Genomic DNA, 26,095 nt, shown 5'->3' with positions numbered 1-26,095 from the left:
CTGCACTACATATAAAGTGGCATGCATGCCAATGCTGATACAAATTTGAAGGGAGGGTGATTTCTCTCTTGCAGAACAGGGAAACTACTTTACCTTAGCACCTAGCATCCCTCGTTGCTGATACTCGTAGAATGGTTGAGCAATGTAATTGTATTCAATGTTTTCAAAACCGGACTGGACCAGACAGTTGGATCGGGAAAATCGGGAATTGGTCACTTGATTGGTTCTGTTTCACTTTAGAATTATCTTTTGGTAAAAAATCATTAATTTAGTTAATGAACTGTTTATCCGGGCGGTCAAACCATCGATTCAGATAATGGTTTTTGCTATATTTTTAAATTTTTTATTTATTTGTCAAAATGGATCAAGTCGTCTGTTCGATTCAAATGATCGGACCGTTCGACCCAGAAACCAGACCCCTGAACAGTTCATTGTCTGATTCGATTTTAAAAACCTTGATTGTATTTAAGCGGCAGCTTAATACTGTAACCCACTTGCTAGCTGCATCAATACTTGGTTTCGGGTGTATTGAGGAGTGTGACGTGTCTATCCATCCCCTTGTATTGCTTCTTTCTTTTCTTAATAAGCTATCCTTTTTAGTTAGCCAAAAAAAAAAAGTTAACTTAAAAATCTTCGGTATTTACTACACTTAAAAGTATTTGCTGCAATGGTGAATGGATTGATGCGTTATGCTTAATAAGGGTTGGATCCATCTCCCCAACAGCCAAAGCTTATTCACGTTTTTGTATTGCAAATCATGCATTATAAGGAATGGGGGTGGGACAGGGTAAATCTGGATCTCCTGCAATAGTGAGATATTCGCAATATGTGGATGGCTGGCTGCATGCTCATGAACTTCTGCTTAAAGGAGATTCCGTCGAAGATTGAGCATGATACATAGATTGATAGATATAAGGCCCACTTGCCAAACAACTGCGGCAGAGACCGGGCATGGTGTACATAAGGCCCACTAGTCAAACCCATTTTAGGCTGGGCCAGAAATGTAAACATCCAGTTTGAGCTGGGCAAGGTAGTCCAAATTTCAAAATCCACTTTCACTGAAACCTATGAACATCATTTCTCAGATTGCTATGGCTTGAATCCAAAACCTCCTCTCTCTCTCTCTCTCTCTCTCTCTCTCTCTCTCTCGCTATAGTTCCTTGACTAACAACTATCAGCAAATAGATTGATTTTAGAATCCAATAAAATTGCAAGCATATAGCATATAATGCTTATATGAGAAGGCATATTTATACTGTATATTATTTAAATTGGGTTAACCATCACATTCTTCTGTTTGTTCTAAAATGCTGATGTGATCAATTGCTTAAACACGATGGCAAATAAACACCACCATTTCAACTTTCAAGTACCTAATTTACAATTTAAAATCACTATTCCAAACACCAGCTTGGGTCAAATTGAGTTGAGCATTTTTTGAATTATGAATGGGCCCAAGCCCAAACTTGAGCCTATGTACATCAAATCAAGCAACCCAATTTGCTTGCTTCTATGGACCATGTCTTTCATTTCATTGTCAACATTCAACAGTGTTTTTCTAGCTTAAGATACCAGCAGTGTGATCAACAGATAAACTCAGTTGAAGTTAGCTTGGACCAGCCCAAACCTGGGATACAGAAATTGTTCGACTTATCTGTTGATGTGCCTGAGAATTGCGTCAGTTTGTTCTTGGGGCTAATGCTTGGGATCAAACATACCGGGGATGTTGCGATAAGGTGGTCTTTAATGATTTAGAGACATGTTTTAGTTTTTTTATTTTTCTTCGCTTATTTGTATTTTTTTTTTTTCCTTCACTTTATGTTGATTGAAATTATATTAGTTCAAATCGGGGAGAAACCAGTCGATTCTAGCATTTTGACCGCCCCTAATGTGTTGTTGTCAACTTGTCATCGTTCTGTCGAGCCAATTACGTGATGGCAGTCGGGTTAAGAAGACGATCATCTTCAAGTCGAGTTGGGTTGTGTTACTGGGTCCACTTAAGTTTGCCAATGTCATTGTAATTTATCAATAACTAGTATAGGAGAATACACGCGCATAAGGATTAACCATACATACATATATGAATTATGAATAAAGCTAGGGGTTTATTAATAATTATGGCGCACCCTCCTCTTCCACACCATGAGTAAAGCTAGGGGTTTTAAAATAGAATTATGAATACATTTATTTTTCATTCAAGTGGAGATCATTGTCCTCCACATTTTGTAGGATTTAATTTAGAGATTGTTTGGCACCGATATGTTGCATGTCTATTTCATTTCTTAAAAAATCAGGAACACCTCGAGAAACACAAACCACTGATTCTATCATTCTACTGTAAAAAAATGTTTAGAACTAATTCATGCCACATCAGAGAAAAGAAATGTATTGTTCTAAATATTGTTGGTGCCATGGCTATGCAAGTTTGGTATTTCTTATTTGTGGAATACTTGTGTGCAATGCATGTGCATGTCACCGTGTGTAGTGATATTAATCTAACGGTTCAAAAACAAGTAACATGATTTATAAAGTTATTAATCATAACTAATTTTAAATATTAGATATATATAATTAATTTATGAATAATTTATATTATTACACACGTGATAAATATTTACGGTGAACTCCTTTGACAATATGGGGAGGCTTGTACTTACTTGATCAGTGGTTAGGTTGGCTTGCAATGGAGATGAATAACAATGAACTCGATCTGCAGAAAATAGGGAGAAAATGGTTGTTACAGTCCCAAAAATGTTATGAACAGGAAGAAACCACCGGAGATAGAAGTAACTTACCAGCAACAGAGCGTGGAGATCGGTGGTTAGTGCTCTGCTTCACTAGTAGCCTCCTCCCGTGGCGGCAAGAGAGAATGGGAAAGGAAAGTGGGGTTAGGGTTCTACTTGGGCCATTATTTGGAGTTAACTTTCATCACATTGCACCGAATCACTTCTAATCTGGCGTGGCAAGTTTCCATGTGGGATGCCAGATGGGACCACGTAGGGTTTGGCTTTCTTGAATCAGGGGATGATCCAAGCAACATCAAATTCTCGTTTCGTCTGAAAAAGTGGTTTGGGAATCTCGAGGGAGAAACGTTCTCTAAACATTTTTCAAAAAAAAACACTAAAAAACGAATCGTTTTTGGGACAATTCCATTTTTTTCTGATGTGGCAACGAATCCACGTCAACAAAATTGAAATGGACGTGCAACGCATCGGTACCGAACTACCTCTTCGGTTTTATAGCTTTTGCCCCCACCCCCCACCCCAAACAAAATTGAAATGGACGTGCAGAAAGAATTTATTTTGTTCTCTAAATAAATTTGCTTGGGCTCGTCATGGAAGTTGATTAGGGGTAATTTGGTCCTCCCAATCATTTAGCGACACGTGGCTCCCAGATGACACATCGGCGCTGAATCAACAGACCAGCTTGGTAAGTTAGCTTGGAGCACTTTGCTCAAGCCGAACTGGCAAACCTGTAAGATTATGGCAACCTGTCCTGGGAGCCAGCCGAGCCAAGGGGACCTAAGGCGACCTGTGAGGAAGAGCTCACTAACCGCCCCCAGCAGTTCACTATCAAAGGTGCCAATAGCGCGACCATTAGAATGACTCACCATGTTGTTCACCTCGACTTCACTTAAAACAAACCATAACCCCCGCAAAGATCTCTCAACTAACACCTTAACGTGCCATGAAAATAGGAAAACGGCTCCACAAAGAGCTCAAGACCATTACCCTGAACTCTCTGAGTCCAGGGACCTATATAAGGTGCCCAGATCCACCCAAAAATGTGTGTGCACTAAACCTTCTAGAACTCTCTCACTCTTTCAAAAAACTTGTCAAACACCTACTAACTTAAGCATCAGAGTGCTCTCCCCAGATAAAAATCACCCAAGCACTCTCGTCTTTCATTCCTTGCAATATGCCTCAGCTCAGACACTCACATCAGCTTGGCCAATCAGATCAACATTCAGTTAGAGTCCGAATCACACTACATGATAGAGCATTCAGATTGCACAACATTAGAAGTTGTAGGTGGGAATGAAAGATTTAAATATACGAAAATGAATTAAACATATCCTAATTTTTCAAATACTTTTAAATATACCGTTAACATGTGATTTAACGTTAGCTATTTAAATTTTTTAAACCCTATTTTCCCCCACTATGCTCTATTAAGCTAGAATGAAAGAAAAACAGGGGTACATTATTTACAGAGACAGGCTAAGGTGGGACCATTGCCGTCTGTATTTCCAAAGGACAGTGAAGATGGACCAAATTACTTGCCAGTTGCCACCTCCTGCCATCCACCAATGTAAGTAGTTTGCTTGGGAACTAGGAATGTCTTGTTCCCGTTTTCTAACTTCCTAATAATTGAGATTTGAAGACTGATCGTCGGTGTTGGTCAAGGTTTAGTATTCAATACAAGACTTTTGAGAGATTTTCATTCCTGTTGTCTATTCGCTGTAAGCATCAAATAGGATTTTGTTAGGATTGTCTTTCCTTCGTGAGATTCATACCTTGGATTATTCGGATGACTCCGGATCTCCTGTTCACGTCTACCCACAACACACTACCCCTTTGAATTGGAAATATTTCCCCCTGTATAATATTATGTAGGAGGATGAGATGGTCTCTATGTATGACTGCGATGTTATATGGGTAGATATGGGCAGAGTTTGTGTGGGCAGGATATCCGAACTCTGGTAGGGATTTTCTCAAGTTAGTCCTTGAACTTCAAAACTGTCTATACAATATCGGAATTTTCAGAATGTGTCTAATAGGTCTTTATCATTAACAGTTCATCAGTTAATTTTGGAAATGTCAAAACTACCCATCAAGTGTCATCTAATTTTCTTTATCTGCCACTTCCAACAAATCAATTTAAACAAAACTCCTTCGATTTAAATCTTGATTCTATTGAACTCTATTATCATTCCACCTTAAAAATAACTGGATACCATATGTTTTACTCAGTATGTAAGAAGCACCGACAGATTTCAGAAACATAGATGGTGTTTGGAAGCATGGGCACTTTTTGGGACCGATTTTCAAGAAAAAACACCCATGCTTCCAAGACCCGTTTTTCACAAAAAAACGCTTCTGCCACGTAGGCAGTGAGCAACACTATGTTGTTTGGTAAGGTGATTTTCATCACCATTTTTCATGTATGTGCTGACAGATAAGCACCACATAGGATACACATCAGTCAATTGTTGGGGGAAACAGTTCACCGATGCATGAAACACCAAATTTGACATTTCATGCATCAGTGGGGTCCCGATTTTTGAGGCATGCCCGATTTTTCAATAATTGGCTGAACCAAACAATGAGATACATGGGCGTTTGTTGAAACACCTATGTGGATCCGACGTGGCACCGTTTTTTTGAAAAACAACCACAGTTCCAAACATCCCCATAATTAGTCCTTAGGACAATAAACAAAAAAGTTTATAAAACTTCTACCTGATTTGTCGATAAAGATTAATTTTGTTTGGGTGTCAATGGTAAATTTTATGTAACATATTTAATTTTCTAGTTTTGCAGTAGGCTTTTTTTTATGAAGTATGGACAGGCCCATTACAGATTTTTGAATCCCACTGCAGATCTATAAACATTTAAAATGTTAAATACCCCTATTCTATGCATCAATGTCTGCCGTAAATTAGTATCAATTCCGAACTAACACCTATCCCAACTATACTTTGGGCCTAAAAATTCTGACCCTGACTGAACCGTTATTCGCCCTTTTTTAATGGTCACTCCACAGTAGATCTGGAGGAGAGCAGTGTTCCGGATTGATTTATTTGGAGGTCCAGAACCGCTGCAAAGCTGGCGACGGTACTGTCGTGGAGGTTTGCTACCAGCAATGGTAGCAGCCATGGAACTAATGACGTGGTACTTCTCCGCTTATATATTTTCTTCTGGTTGAATGGTAAATTTTGTTTGGGTGTCAAAATGGACTATATAAATGCTTTAACTGTCAGCAATGTAATGAGCAACCACAACCAGGTGTTTGTTCCTAATCTAGCTATTCACTAAAAGCACAGCACTCTTTATAGGCTTACTCACTGCCTCACTGGTCACGAAGTATCGCTTGCTTGATCTGTCTAAAAAAATGGCTAAGGCCGACCAGAAAATTGAAGCCAGTACTGATGTCCATGAAATACCAGAGATTGAATCACCCAACAAGAAAAAGTTTGCCTTGACCTATGCACCTTTAGCTTCCATGATTTCTATCATATTTGGTTACGGTTAGTCTTTATTGGTCAATTGTTCTGTTCATCTTTTGAAGTATACGAAATAAAACGAGGATATTTTTGTTTTTTCAATTTAATTTCTGTGTTGTTCAGATACTGGGGTGATGAGCGGAGCAACTATGTTGAACTTTACTGGAATTGTTTTGTCCCAATCTGGTTCTCCATACGCCCTCTCTTCCTCTTATCTGTACTTCTGTCAGCCACCTGACTCATTTCTTCCTCCCTATTTGCTAACAAACCCGAATCCTGTTCTCCGGTACTTGGGGCTGGGGTAGTTATCAATTGGAAACCAGAAGTTGCTTCCTCGAGACGTTTCACCGTCCCAAGAGTCTCTTCTTTCGAAAGATAGTTTTGATATTTTTAAAAGTTAAGTGACATGCCATCACATGACACAGATAACTACTGTCAGACTGTTGAAGGCAGACAACTATTAGACACATTTTGAAAGTTTCAAGTGTTGTGTTCAGGGGCTGATTTGAGATAACCCCTAAAGTTCAAGGTACTCGGGATTTTTCCTAATTTAAACCCATGTTTTTTGTGTAAGAACTAATCTGTTTAAATTTAGGGAAAATTCCATATCAGAACCCTGTATTTTGGCTCAAGTGACAATTTAGTCCCTCAACTTTAAAATGCGATAATCAAGTGAGATGAAGTGCAGTTTAAATAATTCCACGATACCAAAACTAACCTTTATGATAATATTTAGACCATTCTACCATTTTCCATAGAGGAGACTATTAGATGTGTGAAGAAAAATCAGAAGTCCAATCACAGAAGAAATCGAGACACTCGGTAACACTTTCTCTGGATCAATTCGTCGCTTCTGGACTGCTTTTTTCGATGTTACATCAATGGAAACTCCATCCCAATTCTCAGATTTCAAAAAGGAAGATCCAAGACAACTTTCGTCATTTCTTTTCCTTCAACTCTCTCTCTCATACTGCAAGAAAATAACAGTTTAGAAGAAGACAACTTCTCTAATTCGCCTTTTCTGCAACATACCCCCTTCATCAATTTGAAATTGGAGAAAAGCAGAACCCATCTAAAGTTTTACGAGAAAATACAAAATAAGAGTACCATTAACGTTCTAGGCACAATCTGTTGCTCTGCCGATTTCTTAGAATGTAGTACCTTGGAGTTGTAGAGCTTCGAAAATATGTTTCAGCGTCTCCAGGCTGGTTCATCGATTCCCTACATCTTCAACTGTTTATCGATCTCTCCATATAGAGAGCCCGCCTGCTTTGGCTCCAGAAGAAATCTTGTTGCTAGGGCGCTTTCCATGTGGACGCGGATTGGCATCCGCTTGGAGATTCCGATTGCTCGTGTTTCGGTTTTCTGACGCAGAAGTCCATTAAATCCGGTGTCCTAACGTTTGATTTATTATCTTGCCGAGCATCATTATCTCTTGTCGCATTGCTTATGACGTTGCTTCCGAAATTCGTTTGGCAAGGCTGCTTCATCTGGAAGTTGTTTCCGTCTACAAAACGATACTGAAGCAGATCTCTTGACACCTTCACTCTAAAGTAGAGCTCAGGCTGTTCCAACTTTCTTGAGAGGTTCACGGTTGGAGTCTAGCAGCACCTCGAGGCCCATAAGCCATGCGATGACGCTGGGCAAACGGTGTTGCTTATCATTATCATCGGCAGACGCCGCTTTTCTAGAGTTTACGCTGCATTGAGTCGCAACTAAAATTGCTGCATTCATTCGGATCTCCCTTGGGTACAGGTTTCCCTTTCCATCAACAGTAGCTCTGCCAGAGAAAGCCTCGGTGCTTCTTTGAAATTGAAAACCTTCCTTGAAATTGAACACTTGAAGAGGAAGAGGCGTTTACACCGGAGTTGAAATTTCCAACACTGGAGAACAGATTTCCGACATGGAATGCTTCACATTTTCTGGAGGTGACCGCACATAAAGTTGTTTTTGTTGTTGCCGACTACATTGTAGAATCGACTGCCTGAATTTTGAATAAAACATATCAAAACAATTGAATCTTTTTCCTTCTATTAATTTTGTCATTGGTGCAGGGAATAAATGAAGTGAAAAATGGAAGACAGAGAGAAAGAATGGTAAGGAATCTGACCTGGGAGGGAGGGAGGCATTTGGTGGATAGGCGTTTCCCGGTGAGTACCTGATGACGATCAAAGAGCTGAAGGAATCCAGCGATCTGTGTGGTATTTACGTAAAACAAAATTACCCATCCGTGGGCATTTACGTCTTTTTATGCTTTGACTGACGATGAATTAAATTGAAAGTTAAGATACTCGATTGTCACATTTTAAAGGATACTCATTGGGAGTTTTCTCTTAAATTTAAACTCATTCATGTTTTATAACCAAATAATTAAATTGTATTTAAAGATTTTAGAACTTCTAGAAAGTAATTCACTTCTACATATTACTACTACTAAGGATTCTGATAGCTCCCAAAACAGGTGAAAGTTTAGCATATTCTTTTTTGTATGATAATATATGCATAGGCTGTTAGAAGTTCCAAGTAAAAGGTTGCTAAGCAGTTTTAATAGGAAGAAACCCAACGGTGGACACTACCATGCAATGTTTTAAAAATCGACCTGGAGTCTGACTTGCTTTTGCCTCTTGGTCGCAAGTCACCTGTACGACTATCTAGGTCGAATAGGTAAAACCATTCTCGTGTGAAAGCAAAAATACATATTTTATCACTAAATAGTGTATAATTATGTTTTACATATAATATATGTATTATTTTATATTTAATTTATATTTTAAATTCAATTTTTAATTTTTTATTTATAAAAAATTAAAAATTGTAATTTAAGGTCAAAAAAGGGGCCTTTTTTGCAAAAATAGTGGGGCAAGGCACCTATGGCCCCTTTCGGATGGCATAGGTCTCGAAAAATTGCCCAAAATAAAAAGAATCACCCCAGTCAGACATCAAAGTACAAAGTCATGGCATCCCACGACCCACGACCCGATGACCATGTCGAATGGGTCAAGAGTTGAAATGCTCGGATCGGAAAACTTTTGACCAAGTCAACATTTTTTTACTAAAAGAAAAGTTTCAACAAAATCGAACCTGAAATTATTAGGTGACGGCTCGAACGGTTCAACCAGCCAAGTCAACGGTGGGTTGAAAACACTACTACCATGAACCAAGAAAATTTGTTTTCTTAGTGTAGGCAAGTGAAGTTAAGATTAAATTATTATAAGAAAAAATACTAGCCAAGATCCCTCACCACCTTATTATAAACTTCAGCACAACATATCCATTTAGGGTCTTAATAAATATTTGATGACTTGTTCTTCACTATTAAAGAAAATGAGAAGCAATACAAGATACTTTGTGGCTTGCAACCTAAACCAACCCTTAACCTTTGTATACCCGATCTCCCTTTCTTCTCTCTCAATCTGTAGAACCAAAAAAAAAGAGAGAGAAAGAAAAACCCCACCTTTACAACAAGGGCACCCTCTATCTCTACCTTTTTTTCTCCAACAAGAAAAAGGGTAAACTTCTTTCTCACTTATCTAAACCCTACATACAAAAAAAAAAAAAAAAAATCTTTTATATATAAAACCAAGGTTCAATATTGATACGCCTTATACGCTAGTAAAGGCATATCAAGCAAAATCAGTAGCTTTTTTAATTTTTGTTTAGTTTTTTTTCAGATTTGATTCAAAGGGGTCGGCTTAAGGTCCATCCACCCCCCGAACCAGTCGAAACCTCGATACACCCTCTGTAGGGGCGTATCAAGAAGCTCTTGATACAATATGTGTCAACCGATACGGCCCGATATGTATAGATACTTTCAACTTTGTGTAAAACCCTTCTTAACCTAAATAAGGATTACACCAACCATTAGATTAAAAATAATCCAATGGTTCAAAAATATGGCATAACCCTAACAATTTGCACATTGGCTTATTTTTCAATAACCTTGAAGATCTACTATTTGTGCCTCCACCTGTTCGCAAATACCGCAAACCTCCATTGGCCTTGTAAAACACCATCAACTACACATAAATTGAATCATCTAATCTTGACCCCACCAAATTCAAACAAAATGACCAATGCACCTGCGTAGATGCACTTGAGTTAATAGTCCTAGTTAACTTCAAAGAGGGACCTCGATCCTTCCTCTCCCCTAACAAAAACATTCCTCTTACCATGGTCTATACACTAGAAACATGTAGCATGTCTCCACCCCAACTATAAAAGAAACTCTCTATGTGGCCACACTACCTTGCGCACCCCATTTCCAACACCCCATCAAAGTCATGGAAACCACTATATTCCCAACCAAATGATACATGTTCTTGCATTTTTCTTCCTTAATTTATCAAGATTGTACCATCGAGTGTAGTTTTCATAACTCCACTTGCAACAAAAACCTTACAACCCTTAGAATCCAACTAGCTAAGTAATATTAGATTCTTATGCATTTTTTGATATATACTCAATGCCACCCAAAGTGCAAATCACTCCATCAAGCAACTTGATTTTCATTGTCCCAACACCTGTGATGTCACACGTAGATACATCGTCACCCTAGGAAGGAATACGTCTCTTCCTCTCTTGAAACATGCCAAAATACTCCCTCTTGGAGCAAACATGAATAGAACACCGGAATCTAAAACCCACTCATTTGGAGAAAAATTGAACATACCTTTGAAAATTATGAAAACATCTCCATCATCATCCAATACAATTGACATGCTTCTATATTCATCCCCACCCTTTTTTGTGCAAGATAACCTCTCTTCATGTGACCAAAATCCTTGCATCTATAACACTGAACCTTGCCATTTTCCTCGGCGTTGGATCTAAACCTGCCACTCTCACATCCTCTATTAAATAGCCTTCCTTTTCAATGCAAAATCTTGCCCACTCTCATGCTTAAACTTTCTCCTAACCTCATTGGATAGAAGAGACACAATGACTTCTTCCAACTTCACTATCTTTTGCCATACAATAATGTTGTCACCAGGTTTTCATACAAATCAGAAAACGAGGTAAGAAGCAAAAGGGCCTTGTCTTCTTTCTCCACCTTGACATCAACTTTCCCTACTTGATGTAAGATACCATTAAACACATTTAGGCATTCCAAGAAATTCCCACCCTCTTTCATCTTTAGTCCGTACAATTGTCACTTCAGATATAATTTTGTGGTTAAGATTTTCCCTAAATAAAGTTTCTTCAGCTTCTTTTACGACTTCAATGCAGAATATTCCTCCATATTGTTAAGCATAGCATTATCAGTCAAGTGCAATCAACTTGTATTAACATACCTTGACTCAATGTCCTCCTAATCAGCATCCTTCATGTCTTTTGGCTTCCCATTTTTTTCCTTTCAACGCTCTAGCCAAGCATTGTTGAATTGGGATGTCCTTCACCCACCTTTGCCATAAGGTAAAGTTGCCTTTAGCATCAAACTTTTTAATCTAGAATTTAAAACTTGTACCTTTTATTGCCATTATCTCTTAAACAATTTCATAAACACCTTGTAAACATCAACTTGGGAGCTTTGATACCACTTTGTCGGGGCCTTACAATAACCATTTACAAGATAAAACCACAAAATATTTGAAATGAAATAGCAACCAAGAAAATCCAATAGCAACAAAAGCAACAAAATCCAAGCAAATACAAATAAAAACAAACACCACCAAAAACATAAAGGACTTGCATGGTTTGGCCTTACCGCCTATGTCCACGAGGAAGATGAAAACTATTCATCACTATAAAAGAAAATAAGAAACAATGCAAGTACCTTGTAGCTTGCAACACAAAGCAACCCTTAACCCTTGTACACTCGTTCTCTCTTTCCTCTCTCAATCCGAAGAACAAAAACAAGAGAACCCCCCCCACACACACACTCTTTTTTTATTGAAATAAATCATGTTGCACTACACACAACGGGGGGGTAGTGCATCCCAGAAGTCAACAAAACAAATAAGAATGAGAGAGAGGGGAGGGAAGAGAAAAACCCCACTCATATAACAAGAGCACCCTCTTTTCCCCCTACTTTTTTTTCTCCAACAAGAAAAAGAGAAATTCTTTCTCACTTATCTAAACCCTACATACAAAGGAAATATTTTACATATAAAACCCTCCTTAACCTAAATAAGAACCACACTAATTATTTGATTAAAAATAATCCAACGATTAAAAAATAAGGCACAGCCCTAACACAAACAAGTAATACCCTTATTGAAATAGTACACATTAAATTATTGATGTTGAAGTATATTGTTTAAAGGTAAAATACTACACATTATACACTTAATACATCTCAACGTATGCATTTTTGCCACTCATTTTTTTGGATGCCTTACTTTTGACTACCCAACTCTCTATGCCATAAAGCATTGATGACCTTAGAATTATTTTATATCCAACTATTTTTTGACTACCCAACTTATGATATGCCCTTCCATTTTCCCCATCCTACTCTAATTCTATGGCTAGCATCAATCTCTCCCTTATTATGAATATGGAACCAAGATAACAAATAGGCTCATATTGAATTATCTCTTATTCCTCAATTAAATGTTCCATGGTTTGCATTTTTATTATTATCAAAATTACATATATGGCATATATTTTGTTGTAGCCCTACTTGTTTTAAAATGCTCCATTTGAGAAGAGTGCAAATACAAAATGAAGCTTAACGTATTTGTCCATAAGGCTATGTTTGGTTACAATATAATTTCATTTGCATTAATGCAGAAGTAAAGTAATGCAAATGAGTTGAGTCCAAATTTTAGTTGAATTTTATTATAGGTTTTACTTTATTTTGTTTATCTTTGATGCTGGAAAAGTGAAATAAAACCTGAAGCAAAATAAAATAAAATTCAGCATGAAAATGAATTAAAATTTGCAATTTTCTCATTTGCACCCCCATAGATATGTACAAGTGCAAATGAAATTACAATGAAAACAAATAAAACATAAATTTAATTTTGCATTTGATCATTTATTAATTTTATCAATTAATGTAATATTATCATCAAATAACAAATACCATAGTACCTCCGCTTATATATTACTAAAATTTTCCCCATCTTATTACTGCTTTTCCAAATAAATCAAATACTAACGGGGGGGCCCTGCTTTGCAAGGGCTAATGACAGGATAATGATCTCTTGAAGATGCTTTATATTCAAAATAAATACTTGGAATTGGTTTTGTCAAGGAGATAGAAAATAAATGCTTTATATTCAAATAAGACAAGATTAAAGAAATCAAAATGAAAATGTGTTGGTGTTGTCCTATGAAGGAATACAATATTCCCTTCCATTACAACCACCCTAAAATGATTTTATAATTGAAGTCTTCCACCCTTGAACCTTCGCAAAAAAGAATGGCTTGTAGAATTGAACACATTTTTGTTTATAAATATACTTCACAAACCATTCCACCTACAACCATCACAAAATTAGTTGAATTTCTAAAAGCATAAAATCCAAGGAAAGCAAAACTCTCTATTAACAGAACTTTTCAGTATAAATAAAGGACCTAGTTATTATCTCTTCGAACAAAAGTTTTGCAAGTAAATTCTCCTCTTCTTTAGTAAATTCTCTCCACATTCTACTTTGAGTTTCACTTGTTTCCTCCAAGTATTCTGGTTTAGGTTGTGTAACAAAAAAGGTCAAAATTGATGAAGAATATAAAGGATTCTACCAGCGGGCAAGGAAGGAAAGGCAAATTGGCAAAGTATGAATCATCACCTGACAAGGTAACAATGTTAGAAGATTTTATAGTCTCTTTCTTCTTTCCACTCACAACAATTGCTAGTTGTATTGTCTATATGAAAACCCACAAGTTAGATAGATAGAGAGAAATACAGAACAGAGAAGTTTGAAAGAAAGAGAAATGGAGAAAACCAAAGAAGCACAAAGTCAAAGATTGGCTACCAACCTTGAAGGACATGGGAGGAGAGAGAGAAATTAACACAACTGATCTGAGTTTTCTTCCCTCCTAAAAGACCTCTTTTTTGGGGTCTCTTGTCAATCAAGGACAAGAGACCCCAATTTAAAAATAAAAAAGAACTCACTAGGATCACATTGATCTCATCTATCTTCTCAGATTAGGAGGTGCTCAAATACTCAAAAGTAATCTTATCATCTCAAAAAGCAAACCAGTTGGAATTTATGCAAAAAGAAATAAAGAAATTGCATAAGGTTTCAATGATAACCAAAATGGGTTTATGAATTTTGTTAATTTGTCTAGGTAGTTTGAAATAAAATTATTTGGCTTTCATCACAGTCAAGAAATCTAAGAATGGATAGAGAAACAAAGAATAAAATGTCTAATAGCAGAGAGAAAGTACAATACTTGAGAATGTGAAACCCCACCGTAGCAAGAAGAGAGAAATGAAGAGAGAGGCGGATAAAGGTGGGGAAGATGGGGAGGTGAGGTGAGGGTTAGCGTTAGAGTTCCCTTACAGTGAGTTAGGTAAGCAGAGAGAGAGAGAGAGAGAGAGAGAGAATAGTTGACAATGTGAAACCCCACCGTAGCTAGAAGAGAGAGGTGAATAAAGGTGGGGGAGATGGGGAGGTGAGGTGAGGGTTAGCGTTAGAGTTCCCTTATGGTGAATTAGGCAAGCAAAGAGAGAGAGAGAAACCAGCAGCAACCTACGATTTCCAATGAGGAGAGGAAGAGAGGGAGATGGAGAGTTTTTGGAAGAGAGAGATGGGTGGGGAGTGATAGGACAAGAAGATAAACCGAGAGAGAGAAGGTTGGAGAGTCACGTTTGGATGGGGTATCACGTGCGTAAACAATGAATATTATCGCACACATACTTTATGCCTCACTCGTGTCTTTTAATAAGCTTTTGTGGAGGGAAGCTAAAAACATTTAAAAGAAAATAATAAAATTATTATTACAAATGTATAATGCAAAATTATCACTTAAAAGAGACAATTATCACTTAAATGGAGACCTATATCCTTATATGAAAAATGCAATGGAATTAAATCACAAATAGACATCAACCCATAATTAATTTAACATACCACCAGTCACATAATTGACAATTTGACATGGATGGATTGGTTAGTCTTCAACTTCCATCTCCAACACAAAACCAACCTAACGCATCCATTGGCTACCCCTAGTGGCAATACATAGATCCAACCAAATTAAATCATAAATTATAAAGGTAGTGGGAATAAAGAAAACTAAGAAATATCAAAGAAAATAAAAGCCAAATATAAATGCCAAGAAATAAAAATATCTTACAAAACCACAAATCAAATCAGCAACAAACAATTAAATAAAATACCCTACAAAACACAAATCAAATTACCAAGTAAGCAAGAAACAATTTAATAAACCGGAATCAAATAAGCAACAAATAATTAAATAGACAATAAATTAAGGGAAAACGTGAATCATATAGAAAGAAGAAGCCCTTTTGAAGCATAGACCTAATCATGATCCATGGAGTTAACTTGAGGAACAAAAACCCCCCAACATGTTAAATATGTAGAAATTACATAAATAAGGGTTAAAGTAATGACATGTGAAATAAATATACAGTAGCAAAATTTCTTAAATTTCCAAAATACAAAAAAAACAGAGGTGAAACAAATGAAAACAGAAGCCAAAAAACTTTTTCCTATACCTGTTTAGTAATAGATCAAAACGGATAAAACCAATGAACATAGATGTACCATGTAGGAACCCTGGGAAAAAACTAAACAACTGCCAAATCGGAGTACAAACTACAAAATAAAAGTTGAAACACCAACCGAAACCAACAACAACTCTACAATAAGCGTAGCCTGCAATACAAACCAAAAGAGATACTTTAAAAAAATGGAAAACAAATTAAATCAACAAACAAAAATGTGAATGGGGTTTTTTTGGTAGAACAATGGAAATTAAATCAAAAATTATAAAGATAGTGGAAATTAAATCAGAAGTTACCAATGACATCTGTTAGCAAGAAGGTCATCATCGGGCACTAGTGCTAGTACAAGAAACAAAACCCAGAACAAGCTACAAAACCAAAAATTTAAGTCAGGAAAATTTGAAAAAAAAAAAACAAACATGAAAAGGAAAATTTTCAAAAGAATCTAACCAGATTAAGAAAACAAATAGTAATACTAAGAATACAAATGCAACAAATTATGGGAGAAAATCCAACCAAACCCCTACAATACAAAAGCACATAGTATTACTATCCATTACAATGGAAATCAACCTTTCCACCTCTAGAATAGAGGAAATAACGTTAGCAAAAAACCCTACAATCAGAAAACAAAGAGAGACAGCAAGATTAAGGGAAAAGCCAAACAAACCCCTACAATCAAAAAACAAACAGTAATACTCTTCATGGCACCATAAACTGAAATCCTCAGAACAAAAATAGAGAAAATCATGAACACAAAATAAAATAAAATAAGAAACCAGACTTACCAGATTCAAAGTAGCGACAAACCCATTCACAGTCCTTCACTTTATCAGCTGAGCTAGAATCAGGGGAAAAGAGGGTTTCAATTAGAACAAAAAATAAGAAACCCGAACTGCTAGATTTTCTTCTTCCCAGACCTAGACTTAGGGTTTCTTCAAATAGAGAGAAGATTGCATCAGAAAAGAATCGAATGGCTTCTTCAAAATGATCAAATGATCAACGGAGAAAGCCGCTCAAGAATGCAAATATAGAAGCATAGAGAGAACACATGTTCATCTGTGAAACCACAGAAAATAGTTTCTAAAATATCGAAATCAGAAAGCTAGGAAAGATAGAGAAGGAGGAGAGTGAGGGAAGTGATGGAACAGGAAGAGAGGTAGAGTGGGAAAAGGAAGTGGAGAGAGAGAGAGAGGGGGCAGCGGGAAGAGAGCGGGGATCTTGAAGCTAATAGTGCATGTTCACATGTGACCTATTCGTACGATTGGGTTGTTCTTACGTGAGACTAGATTCCATTTTCTGAATGAAGAATGCATCCATTCCATATATAGAGAGAGATTATAAGACAACGATGAAGCTCTCTCCACGTTTAAGGCCCCTATAGGTTGGTCCAGGTATTGCCATCTTTTAACTATACTACTTGGCTACCACATACCCTACTTGTTAAATTTAAATTCTAAACCATTAAACCCTAAAATCTGTACACCCTAAGTCCCTAACCCTAAAACCTTAAAATGTAACTCTAAACCATTGAACACTAAACCCTAATCTTCTAACTGTAGGAGGACGCATGTCCTCTAAGGCCCCAACGTCCAACGTGGTAGGGCCAATATTTTCCTTTCATAGCAAGTAACGTGGTCTATGATACCGGAAAATTTTTGTGATGACCATGACCACTTCTCATGTGTTGTGGCATTTCATGGTCCCACCGTGTATAAAAGGTAGAGGTGTAAAATGGGTTATGCCATGCTGGTACAATATGGCCCGCCTACAAACTATTCAAAGTGTGGGTCGTCCTGGGCCATGTTGCCCTTCCTAGGGATAATTTGGGGGTCGGCCTGGCATGGCCCATGGCCCATGGCCCAAGCCCATATATACCCGTGCCATGTTGCGGGTCTAGACTAGATGGGCTGTAGGCCATGCCGGGTTGGGTCACAGGCCGAGTCTTGGATGTGGGTCGGACTAGGCCAGACTAACTTTTTTTTTACATTTTTATTTTTTATTTCTTTGCTAAATAAAACTAAAATATTTAACTTTCCTTTTCTTTGGGAACTATTTGAAAAAAAAATAAGAAATCTGACAAAGAAACGAAAAAAAAAATACTTAACAAAATAAGAAGTCAAAGAAACAAAGACAAGTGAATAACAAAATGGAAGAAAAAAAGGAATTTTATTTCATTTAAATTTGAATGATACAAAGCATACAGTGGTTGGATGAATGAAATATGAAAAATTAGAAAATGAAAAAAATTAATAAAATATAAAAAATACAATATACTTACAAATTGAAAACAAAAAATTGTGTTATTAAAAAATATCAAATAAATTAAATAAAATTTAAAAAGTTGACAATAATTTGAAAATATGCTATACAGCTATTGAGTATACAAAAAATATTGACTTCATCATTTTCTCTTATTGTTCTTGACATTTGATCATTATAGGAATTGAAGATAGTGGAGGATAGGGCTATTTATAGGAATTGTTGAATTGGTGTGGTGAGAATGGTGGAGGATAGACCTATTAATAGGAATTGAAAATAATTCAATTGCCCAAAATACTCTAAAACTAACCGTTTTTTAGTTGTTGGGAGGGATATTTTGGTCATTATAAAGTTGTTTATCACTTTACCTAACATGCCCCCCAAACTAGCTATTGGGGGGCATTTGTGTCATTCTTTCTCCCCCCTAACCAAAATACATAAATACCCCTATATAGTTGTTTATAGCTGTTGGGGGGTAGTTCTTAAAAGACCCCCAAAAAGCTAAAACTAGTTGTTGGGGATATTGGGTGGACTGAGCATAGCCCGCTACGGGCCTACGAACTATGCACGGGCTAGGTCATACCGACCCATGGACCTGAAACCCCAGGCCCAACACAGCCCGGACCATTGTGTCGAGCTTGGCACGACTTGGATACTGTCATGTCAGGCCAGGCCAAGCCATAAGCGACACAACTCAATTTGAAGGACAAATTTCTTAAACTACCCCTAAGATTTAGGAAATTAACCAACTATACCCCTACTGTTACAATGTTGTCTTAATTACCCTGTTTTTGACAATTGTTACAATAAGTCAAACGATAACAGAAAAAAATAAAATGTCAAATTTACCTTCCGTTGTTTCTCAAATTTCAAAATAAAACCCATACTACTAATATGAAGCACCGGCGGCACCAAGGTCTCCATCTCTTATGAATTCATGGTCGTCGAAGTCGATGCCGTCTGCACCACCGAAACCGTACTCATCACCCCTGGTTAGACCACAAACTAGAACCCATTCCAGAAAATGTCAACAAGTACCTTGACAATTCTTTGATAAATTATGACTTCTTCATTGTGGTCTAGTCGATGCCGTCTACACCAAGTCGATGCCTTCTAGCTCTCTGAACTAGGAATACAGAGGTTGTCGGCAAACGAACTTCCAACATCTAGCATAGGTCAGAGGAAGAGGATGATATTAAAGACTAGTTATCAAATCCAGTGCTAGATAAGCATGGAACCTACTAGAGGAGGATGCCCGCTCCCGAAATACCGAAAGGAGATTGACTTTGGGCCTTCTGGTATACAACTATACATGCCGTGAAGATGTCTCGGCATGCCTACAAGCAAGGATCTGAGGCGGAAACGGGTTCTAGAACGGGTTCCAGAAAGTACTTGGTTGCCACCTCCCCTTTCATGGACTTCATCATCTCTCTACTCTTCAGGTTTGGAAATCACCTTCCCATAGATGAATCCCCTTCTCTCTGTCCTCTTCCCTCCGCTTGAAGTAGATCTGGGAGTTGCAGATGAATTCCCTTCCCTCCGCTTAAAGCAGATCTGGGAGTTGTACATGAATCCCCTTCCCTTCGCTCGAAGCAGATCTGGGAATATATCACCCAAATTTGGGAGATGCAAATGAATCCCCTTCCCTCCGATCGAAACAGATCTGGGAGTGTATCGCCAGGAGTTGCAGATGAATCCCCTTACGCTACTCGGGCACCCTCGCAACACCAACAACCACCCTCACCAATCCTCCTCCTCACAATGCTACCCGGTTCAAAAAAAATTTATACGATACTCAGGTGGGTTCGTTCAATGATGGGTCTCCATCTTCCTCATTAATTCTGGTTCTGGTGCAATGTGAAATAGAGGAGGGGAGAGAGAACGAAGGGGAAGAAAGGGAGAGAGAGAGTGGCCGGAGGTGGAGGGGACCGCTGTTGCAAATCGTTGCAGTGGTGGTGATGAAAGAAGGGAGAGAAGGAGAGTGAGAAAAAGAGAATAAAAGGTAAAATTGGGCTTAAAAAAAAAATTAAACGTCACGTGTGTATGGAATTTGGCAAAATACTAACGGATGATAACGAAAACGGTAGAGCTAATCAATTATCAGAAATAGGAGCATAAGGATATTTAAGACAATACTCAAACAGTAGCGGTCAGTAAATTTCATTAAAACTTATGGATAGTTTAAGAAATTTGGCATGTATCAAAACAATTGATTATTGGCGTTGCTATGCTCGCGTGGCGTGGATAACATGATAACCGTTATTTAAAACAGTTATTAACGGCCTTCAATCCAACGAAGGAGTGAGTGACGGCCGTGACTGACCGAGTTACGCTGCCAATTTCTTCCTTGCGAAGAAAAAACTGGACGTTAGATCCACGCTAAAAGTTGCTAACCGTCTATAGCCAGTAGCTTGGGTTCATGTTCTTTAATGAAAACCCTAAATACTCCAACTGTATCTCTCCCGAGGTTCAAAATTTGAAATTGGCTCTCGTCAGATTCCAAGTCTATCGTTTCCCTCCCACTCTTCCTCTTCGAATATCTCTGTCTCTGCCTTTCTAATTAAAATCCAGAAACGGAAGATCAATGGGCGGTTCTCATAGTCGCGAGGATTTGATGGTCTCAGACTCTGACGAAGAAGAAGAAGAAAATGAAGAAGAATACCAGGATGTCGAAGAAGAAAATCAACAGAGATCTTTGGGAAGCAAAGCTAAAGAAAAGCTGTCTTCTCTGGACGAGGTAGACGCAAAGCTCAAAGCCCTAAAACTGAAGTATCCATCCCATAATCCTAAGCTGAGGAACGCCGTGAAGCTCTACCTTCACGTTGCAGGTAACACCCCTAAATCCAAATGGATCACCTCTGAGAAACTCACCACTTACTCCTTTGTCAAGTCCTCCAGAATTGACGGTGACAGCGACGACGACAGAGAATCCGACCACGATGGAGAGTCTTGGTGGGTCTTGAAAGTTAGCTCTAAAATTAGAGCGAAGGTTGCAACGGAGATGCAATTGAAGATGTTCGGCGACCAGCGTCGCGTTGATTTCGTCTGCCAAGGCGTCTGGGCAATGAAGTTCTTCACCGACGAGGATTATAGGAATTTTATATCTAGGTTTCAGGATTGCCTGTTTGAGAACATTTATGGTCTCGAAGCGAACGATGAGAACAAGGTCAAAATTTATGGAAAGGATTTTATCGGATGGGTGAAACCAGAAGTTGCCGATGATTCGATGTGGGAAGATGCTGAAGATAGTTTTGTGAAAAGCCCCAGCTCAGTGACTCCTGTAAGGTCGAGTCAGGATCTGTTGGAAGAGTTTGAGGAGGCAGCAAATGGAGGAGGAATTCAGAGCTTGGCCTTGGGTGCGTTAGACAACAGTTTCTTGGTGAGTGATTCTGGTATTCAGGTTGTCAAAAATTTCAGTCATGGAATTCATGGAAAAGGTGTTTGCGTGAAGTTCAACAACGGGAGTTCCAGAGGTAGTTCCAGGTTAGGGCTTTCAACACCCAAGAAAGCCCTTCTCATGAGAGCCGAGAGCAATATGCTCCTTATGAGCCCTATGCAGGAGGGCAAACCTCATGCAACAGGACTTCATCAGCTTGATGTTGAAACCGGTAAAATTGTTACAGAATGGAAGTTTGAGAAGGATGGTACTGATATTACCATGAGAGACATCACTAATGAAAGTAAGGGGGCTCAATTGGATCCTTCAGAGTCCACGTTCTTGGGGTTGGATGATCACAGACTTTGTCGGTGGGATATGCGTGACCGGAAAGGGATGGTTCAGAACCTTGCAACTTCCAGCACTCCTGTCCTTAATTGGACTCAAGGGCATCAGTTTTCTAGAGGGACAAATTTTCAGTGCTTTGCGACCACAGGTGATGGCTCAATTGTTGTTGGGTCTCTTGATGGGAAGATCCGTCTGTATTCACAGAATTCTATGAGGCAAGCAAAGACCGCTTTTCCGGGGCTTGGTTCCCCTATTACCCATGTGGATGTAACTTTTGATGGGAAGTGGATATTGGGCACGACGGATACCTATCTGATCCTTATCTGTACCTTGTTCACCGACAAAGATGGAAAGACAAAGACCGGTTTTAGTGGTCGTATGGGGAATAGGATCTCGGCTCCAAGGTTGTTGAAGTTGACTCCTTTGGATTCCCATTTGGCTGGGTCCAACAACAGGTTCCATGGTGGGCAGTTCTCATGGGTAAGTATATATGTTCGTTTTTAGATATTGTGCTTGCTTGTACTGTTCAGTATATTTTATTTAGCAGTCCCTTACTTTTAGATATACTGCTGTTCTTCATATTTTCTTGGAGTAATGTTCTGGGTTTTTTATACCACCTTATCCATGGTCCTGTTTATTCTGTTCACTTATTTGCCTTTAATTTGTGAAGTTATCCTGACTTCCATATTCCACAGTTTTACTTGATACTGCCTTTTTTTATATGTATTATTTGATTATTTCGTTTAATCAGAACAAGTAGACATACCCCTTTGGCCCTTTCAGTTTGAATCTGGAAAACCTGAAGTTGTATGAAGAATGTGAATTCAGTGCACTTCTTAGAATTATCTATTTGTCATGCATAGCTTTTGAAGCTATGGTGCATTGGTTTGTTACGAAGAATTATTCAGTCCATAAAAATGACAGCAAGTTGGAAGCTTTCTGCCTCTGCAATATATTTTGAATTATTTGATTGGACTACCTGATTCTTTGAAGATGGATATGATGTCACCCAGATAGGACTATTGTTCAACTATAAACATGACCATGGGATTGTTTTCTATGTTGGATGTAACATCATTAAGATGTTTTACATTAAAAAGTTGTTTAGTTGAGCAACATGCATTTTTTTAGGTGGATTGATGCAGTAGACGGGTAAATTTCCAAAGTAAACTGCTGTAGATGTTTGCTGTTCTACAGCATATCTTGATTGGACTATTTTTTTTCATCCAACATTTGTTATTTGCAACGACTTTTTGAAACTTATTTACTTTTGTGTCTTGCCTATGACAAGCCAATTTGAGACATCTACAGCCCCCTTATAGGATGCAACTTTATGTTGAATGTTTGCAACTTTTCTATCTTGGAAACAGCCTCTCTGTGTGTCTGCAGGGATAAGGCTGTGTTCATCTGTTCTTCCCCAGACCCCTACATTGGCAGGTGCCCCATGCACTGGGCTGCCCTTTTTTAGTACTTTAATTGACCCACAGTCCAACATCGTTATCTCACACCTTTAACCATATGCGCAATTCAAGAATAGCATTGGTGGATGCAGTAGATGGGTTAGGGATTAGTGTAGATATTTGCTGTTGCACACATATCTAGATTGGACTTCTTTTCCATTCAGCACTTGCTATTTGCAACGATTTTTTGAAACTTATTTGATCTTGTGCACTTGCATCCTTGTGGGTAAGTTGATGCCATCATGTACAGTGTCTGCTTTTCCTGTTGTTTTAGTCTTTTCCATTTCATATTTTTCATAGCTTGTTCATGGTCACCTAAGCTGCCAATAATAAATGACATAAATGTTCCAGTATGGTGTTATGGACGCATTCCTCGGAAAGACGTAATCTGATAATAAGATAAACTAATCCTAATCTGATAACAAGATAAACTAATCCTAATCTGATAATAAGATAAACTAATCCTAATCTGATAACTTACTAACAAGATAAGATAAGAGCAATAGGATAAGATAAGAACAAGCAAGATGATCTAATCTAATCTGGTGGTGGGTCAGGTTCCTGTTGCTGCCAGCGGCGATGGTACGTCTTTCCGAGGAATGCATCCATAACATATGGCCTAACAAGGAACTATAGGGTAGAAAATGTCTAAGAATATACAGGAAAATCGCATAAACCTGTGGTATTTTAATGATGATCAGGTATTTGAGCATCTCTTCATTATTAACATCTTTCTATTTGTTTGAAAACCTTTAGAATTGTTTAGTGATTTCAAAATTGACAATTGAAAATTTTATCAAGATTTAGAACTCTGTGAGTTCACTTTATGATGATATCTTTGGGCATGCTAATAATAAGTCAATGACTGAATAAACTGGAGTGGAAACCAAAGATTGATGGGAATGTGCCGGGTCTATTCAAGCTTTTATGACTTGCCTTTCCTGTTTCTTTTTATTGAAATCCATTAAATTTTGACTATGGATTTTCTTCTCTGTTCAATTTATTTTCTTATTATGTTTTGGTATTTCTGTTAGGTAGGTCTATGTTATTGTCTTACCTTGACGCTACAAAATTTGGATTTTTCCATGATCATCTTGGAAGAGCTCTTTGATTTTGGACATATTATGGCTGGGCCTTTCAGGAATGTTGCAGGAATTCCAAAATTGATGGACCCGTGGGATTCCATGCTAAAGTCTAAACTCTTCAAAACAAGAGAATATAAATGATTCCTGATTAAATCGTCCAGGATGCAGTTATTACTCAAAGAGTGATTGTCGAAGTCTTCTTGCATTATATGTTGCTTTTTAACTGCACCCAAATTAAATATCAGGAAAAAGAGGAACAGTATTTTTTTTTTTGTAACCAGTGTCTAGTTTCCTAATTAATGTTCTTATTCTTAAGATGGGAATTAGGGCATTAATTTAATATTTTGCTTTCACATATGGAGAATAGATATTTTAGTACTTTTTAAAGTAGTCATGATTGTCTTAATTAGTTCCTGTTTGTATACCATCTTTTCTTCAATGAAATTTGAACTTCAATTAATATGTTTGTCTTTCAGGTCACTGAAAATGGGAAGCAGGAACGCCACCTGGTTGCAACAGTTGGGAAGTTCAGCGTGATATGGAACTTCCAGCAAGTGAAGGACAGTGCCCACGAGTGCTATCGGAATCAGGAAGGTCTGAAAAGCTGCTACTGTTACAAGATTGTCCTAAAAGATGAATCCATTGTTGATAGCCGCTTCATGCATGACAAGTTTGCGGTCACCAACTCTCCTGAGGCTCCATTAGTGGTTGCAACCCCAATGAAAGTCAGCTCCTTCAGCATTTCCAGCAGGCGATGACATGCTAAACTACCCTTGTTTGCATGTTAAAATTCCTGGTTGTTTTGTATGTATTCATGACAATCCAAATGCTGCATTTTGGATCCCCTTAATTGTATTTGAGATTGTTGTGTTGGATATATCATATACCCGTGTTTGTGTTGAACCTGTATACCGATGTCCACAGTTTCCCAGCAGATGGCTTAGTTTTGACATTAGATTGGCCCATTTTCCATCTTCACCCTGCATTGAAACTCTCAATGTGGAACACCTCTTGGAACCAATATTAGATGAGCTTGGAAAAGCTAAATGATCAGCGTGGTGCTCAAATGTGAAATGCCCCCTAGCCTGTGAATTAGAGCACCTAACCTATGAACTTGACTCAGATCGTATCCATAGCATCGAAGGTGATCATTTCTGCTCTTAGATTTTATACAAAATAATATTGTTGGGATCATAGCCTTCTAGCTCTATCTAACATAGGGAGGAAATTTGGATTTTCCGTGGTTATAACAAGAAATTTGGACCTTCCGTGGCAATGCTTCTTTCTGTTGGACAAAATTATATCTCTTTTAAAACTTTTAATTTTTCTAAAGTTAAATATGTAAATAGATCTTTAAATATGCCATAGCTAGGGAGGCTAAGTACTCTGAACTTGATCTTTTTTGGGAGGATAACCCTCCTAGCTTTTTGGAACAATATGTAGCTGATAATTTCTTATAATGATATGGTTTATTTAGTGATAAAAAAACGGACAAGTACGGATACACAGGATCAGAATTCTGAATTCCAGCCCGCCCCCCTACTACTAGCCCTCTCCCCCTCCTATAAACCACATCCTGCCCGTGAATTTGGCACCAATTCACGGTCAGGATGCATTCCCCCTGTACTTTGGGGCTATAAAATTCTGATCTGTGCTGATTGGTCATTCTCCTAAAAAAAATAAAAAAAAAAAACATCT

General features: G+C 37.9%; 1 protein-coding gene and 1 long non-coding RNA gene across 19 annotated transcripts; one reads left to right on the top strand and one right to left on the bottom strand.

Moving 5' to 3' along the window:
- Positions 1-6,974: 6,974 nt before the first annotated feature.
- On the bottom strand, positions 6,975-19,507 carry LOC104601791 (uncharacterized). Of its 18 annotated transcripts, XR_016079721.1 has the most exons (7): positions 19,371-19,507; positions 19,167-19,294; positions 18,978-19,088; positions 16,655-16,707; positions 16,163-16,234; positions 8,337-16,017; positions 6,975-8,210 (listed from the first exon to the last, which is right to left on the bottom strand). It is a non-coding gene; the product is annotated as an uncharacterized LOC104601791 (long non-coding RNA). The 18 variants fall into 18 exon arrangements; XR_016079718.1 differs by having other exon boundaries at positions 18,978-19,294; XR_016079713.1 differs by lacking the exon at positions 19,371-19,507 and having other exon boundaries at positions 19,167-19,308.
- A 1,204-nt stretch (positions 19,508-20,711) lies between these two features.
- LOC104601790 (protein CYPRO4-like) lies at positions 20,712-25,306 on the top strand. The gene is made up of 2 exons (XM_010265252.3): positions 20,712-22,332; positions 24,874-25,306. Exons 1-2 carry the CDS (start codon positions 20,713-20,715, stop codon positions 25,153-25,155), a joined length of 1,902 nt encoding a protein of 633 aa, XP_010263554.1. The 5' UTR covers position 20,712; the 3' UTR covers positions 25,156-25,306.
- Positions 25,307-26,095: the final 789 nt, after the last annotated feature.

The sequence above is a fragment of the Nelumbo nucifera genome, chromosome 1 (genome assembly GCF_055504915.1).
Source record: "Nelumbo nucifera cultivar China Antique chromosome 1, China Antique-T2T, whole genome shotgun sequence".
Classification (NCBI taxonomy): Eukaryota; Viridiplantae; Streptophyta; class Magnoliopsida; order Proteales; family Nelumbonaceae; genus Nelumbo; species Nelumbo nucifera.
This window is presented reverse-complemented; position numbering and strand designations above follow the sequence as displayed.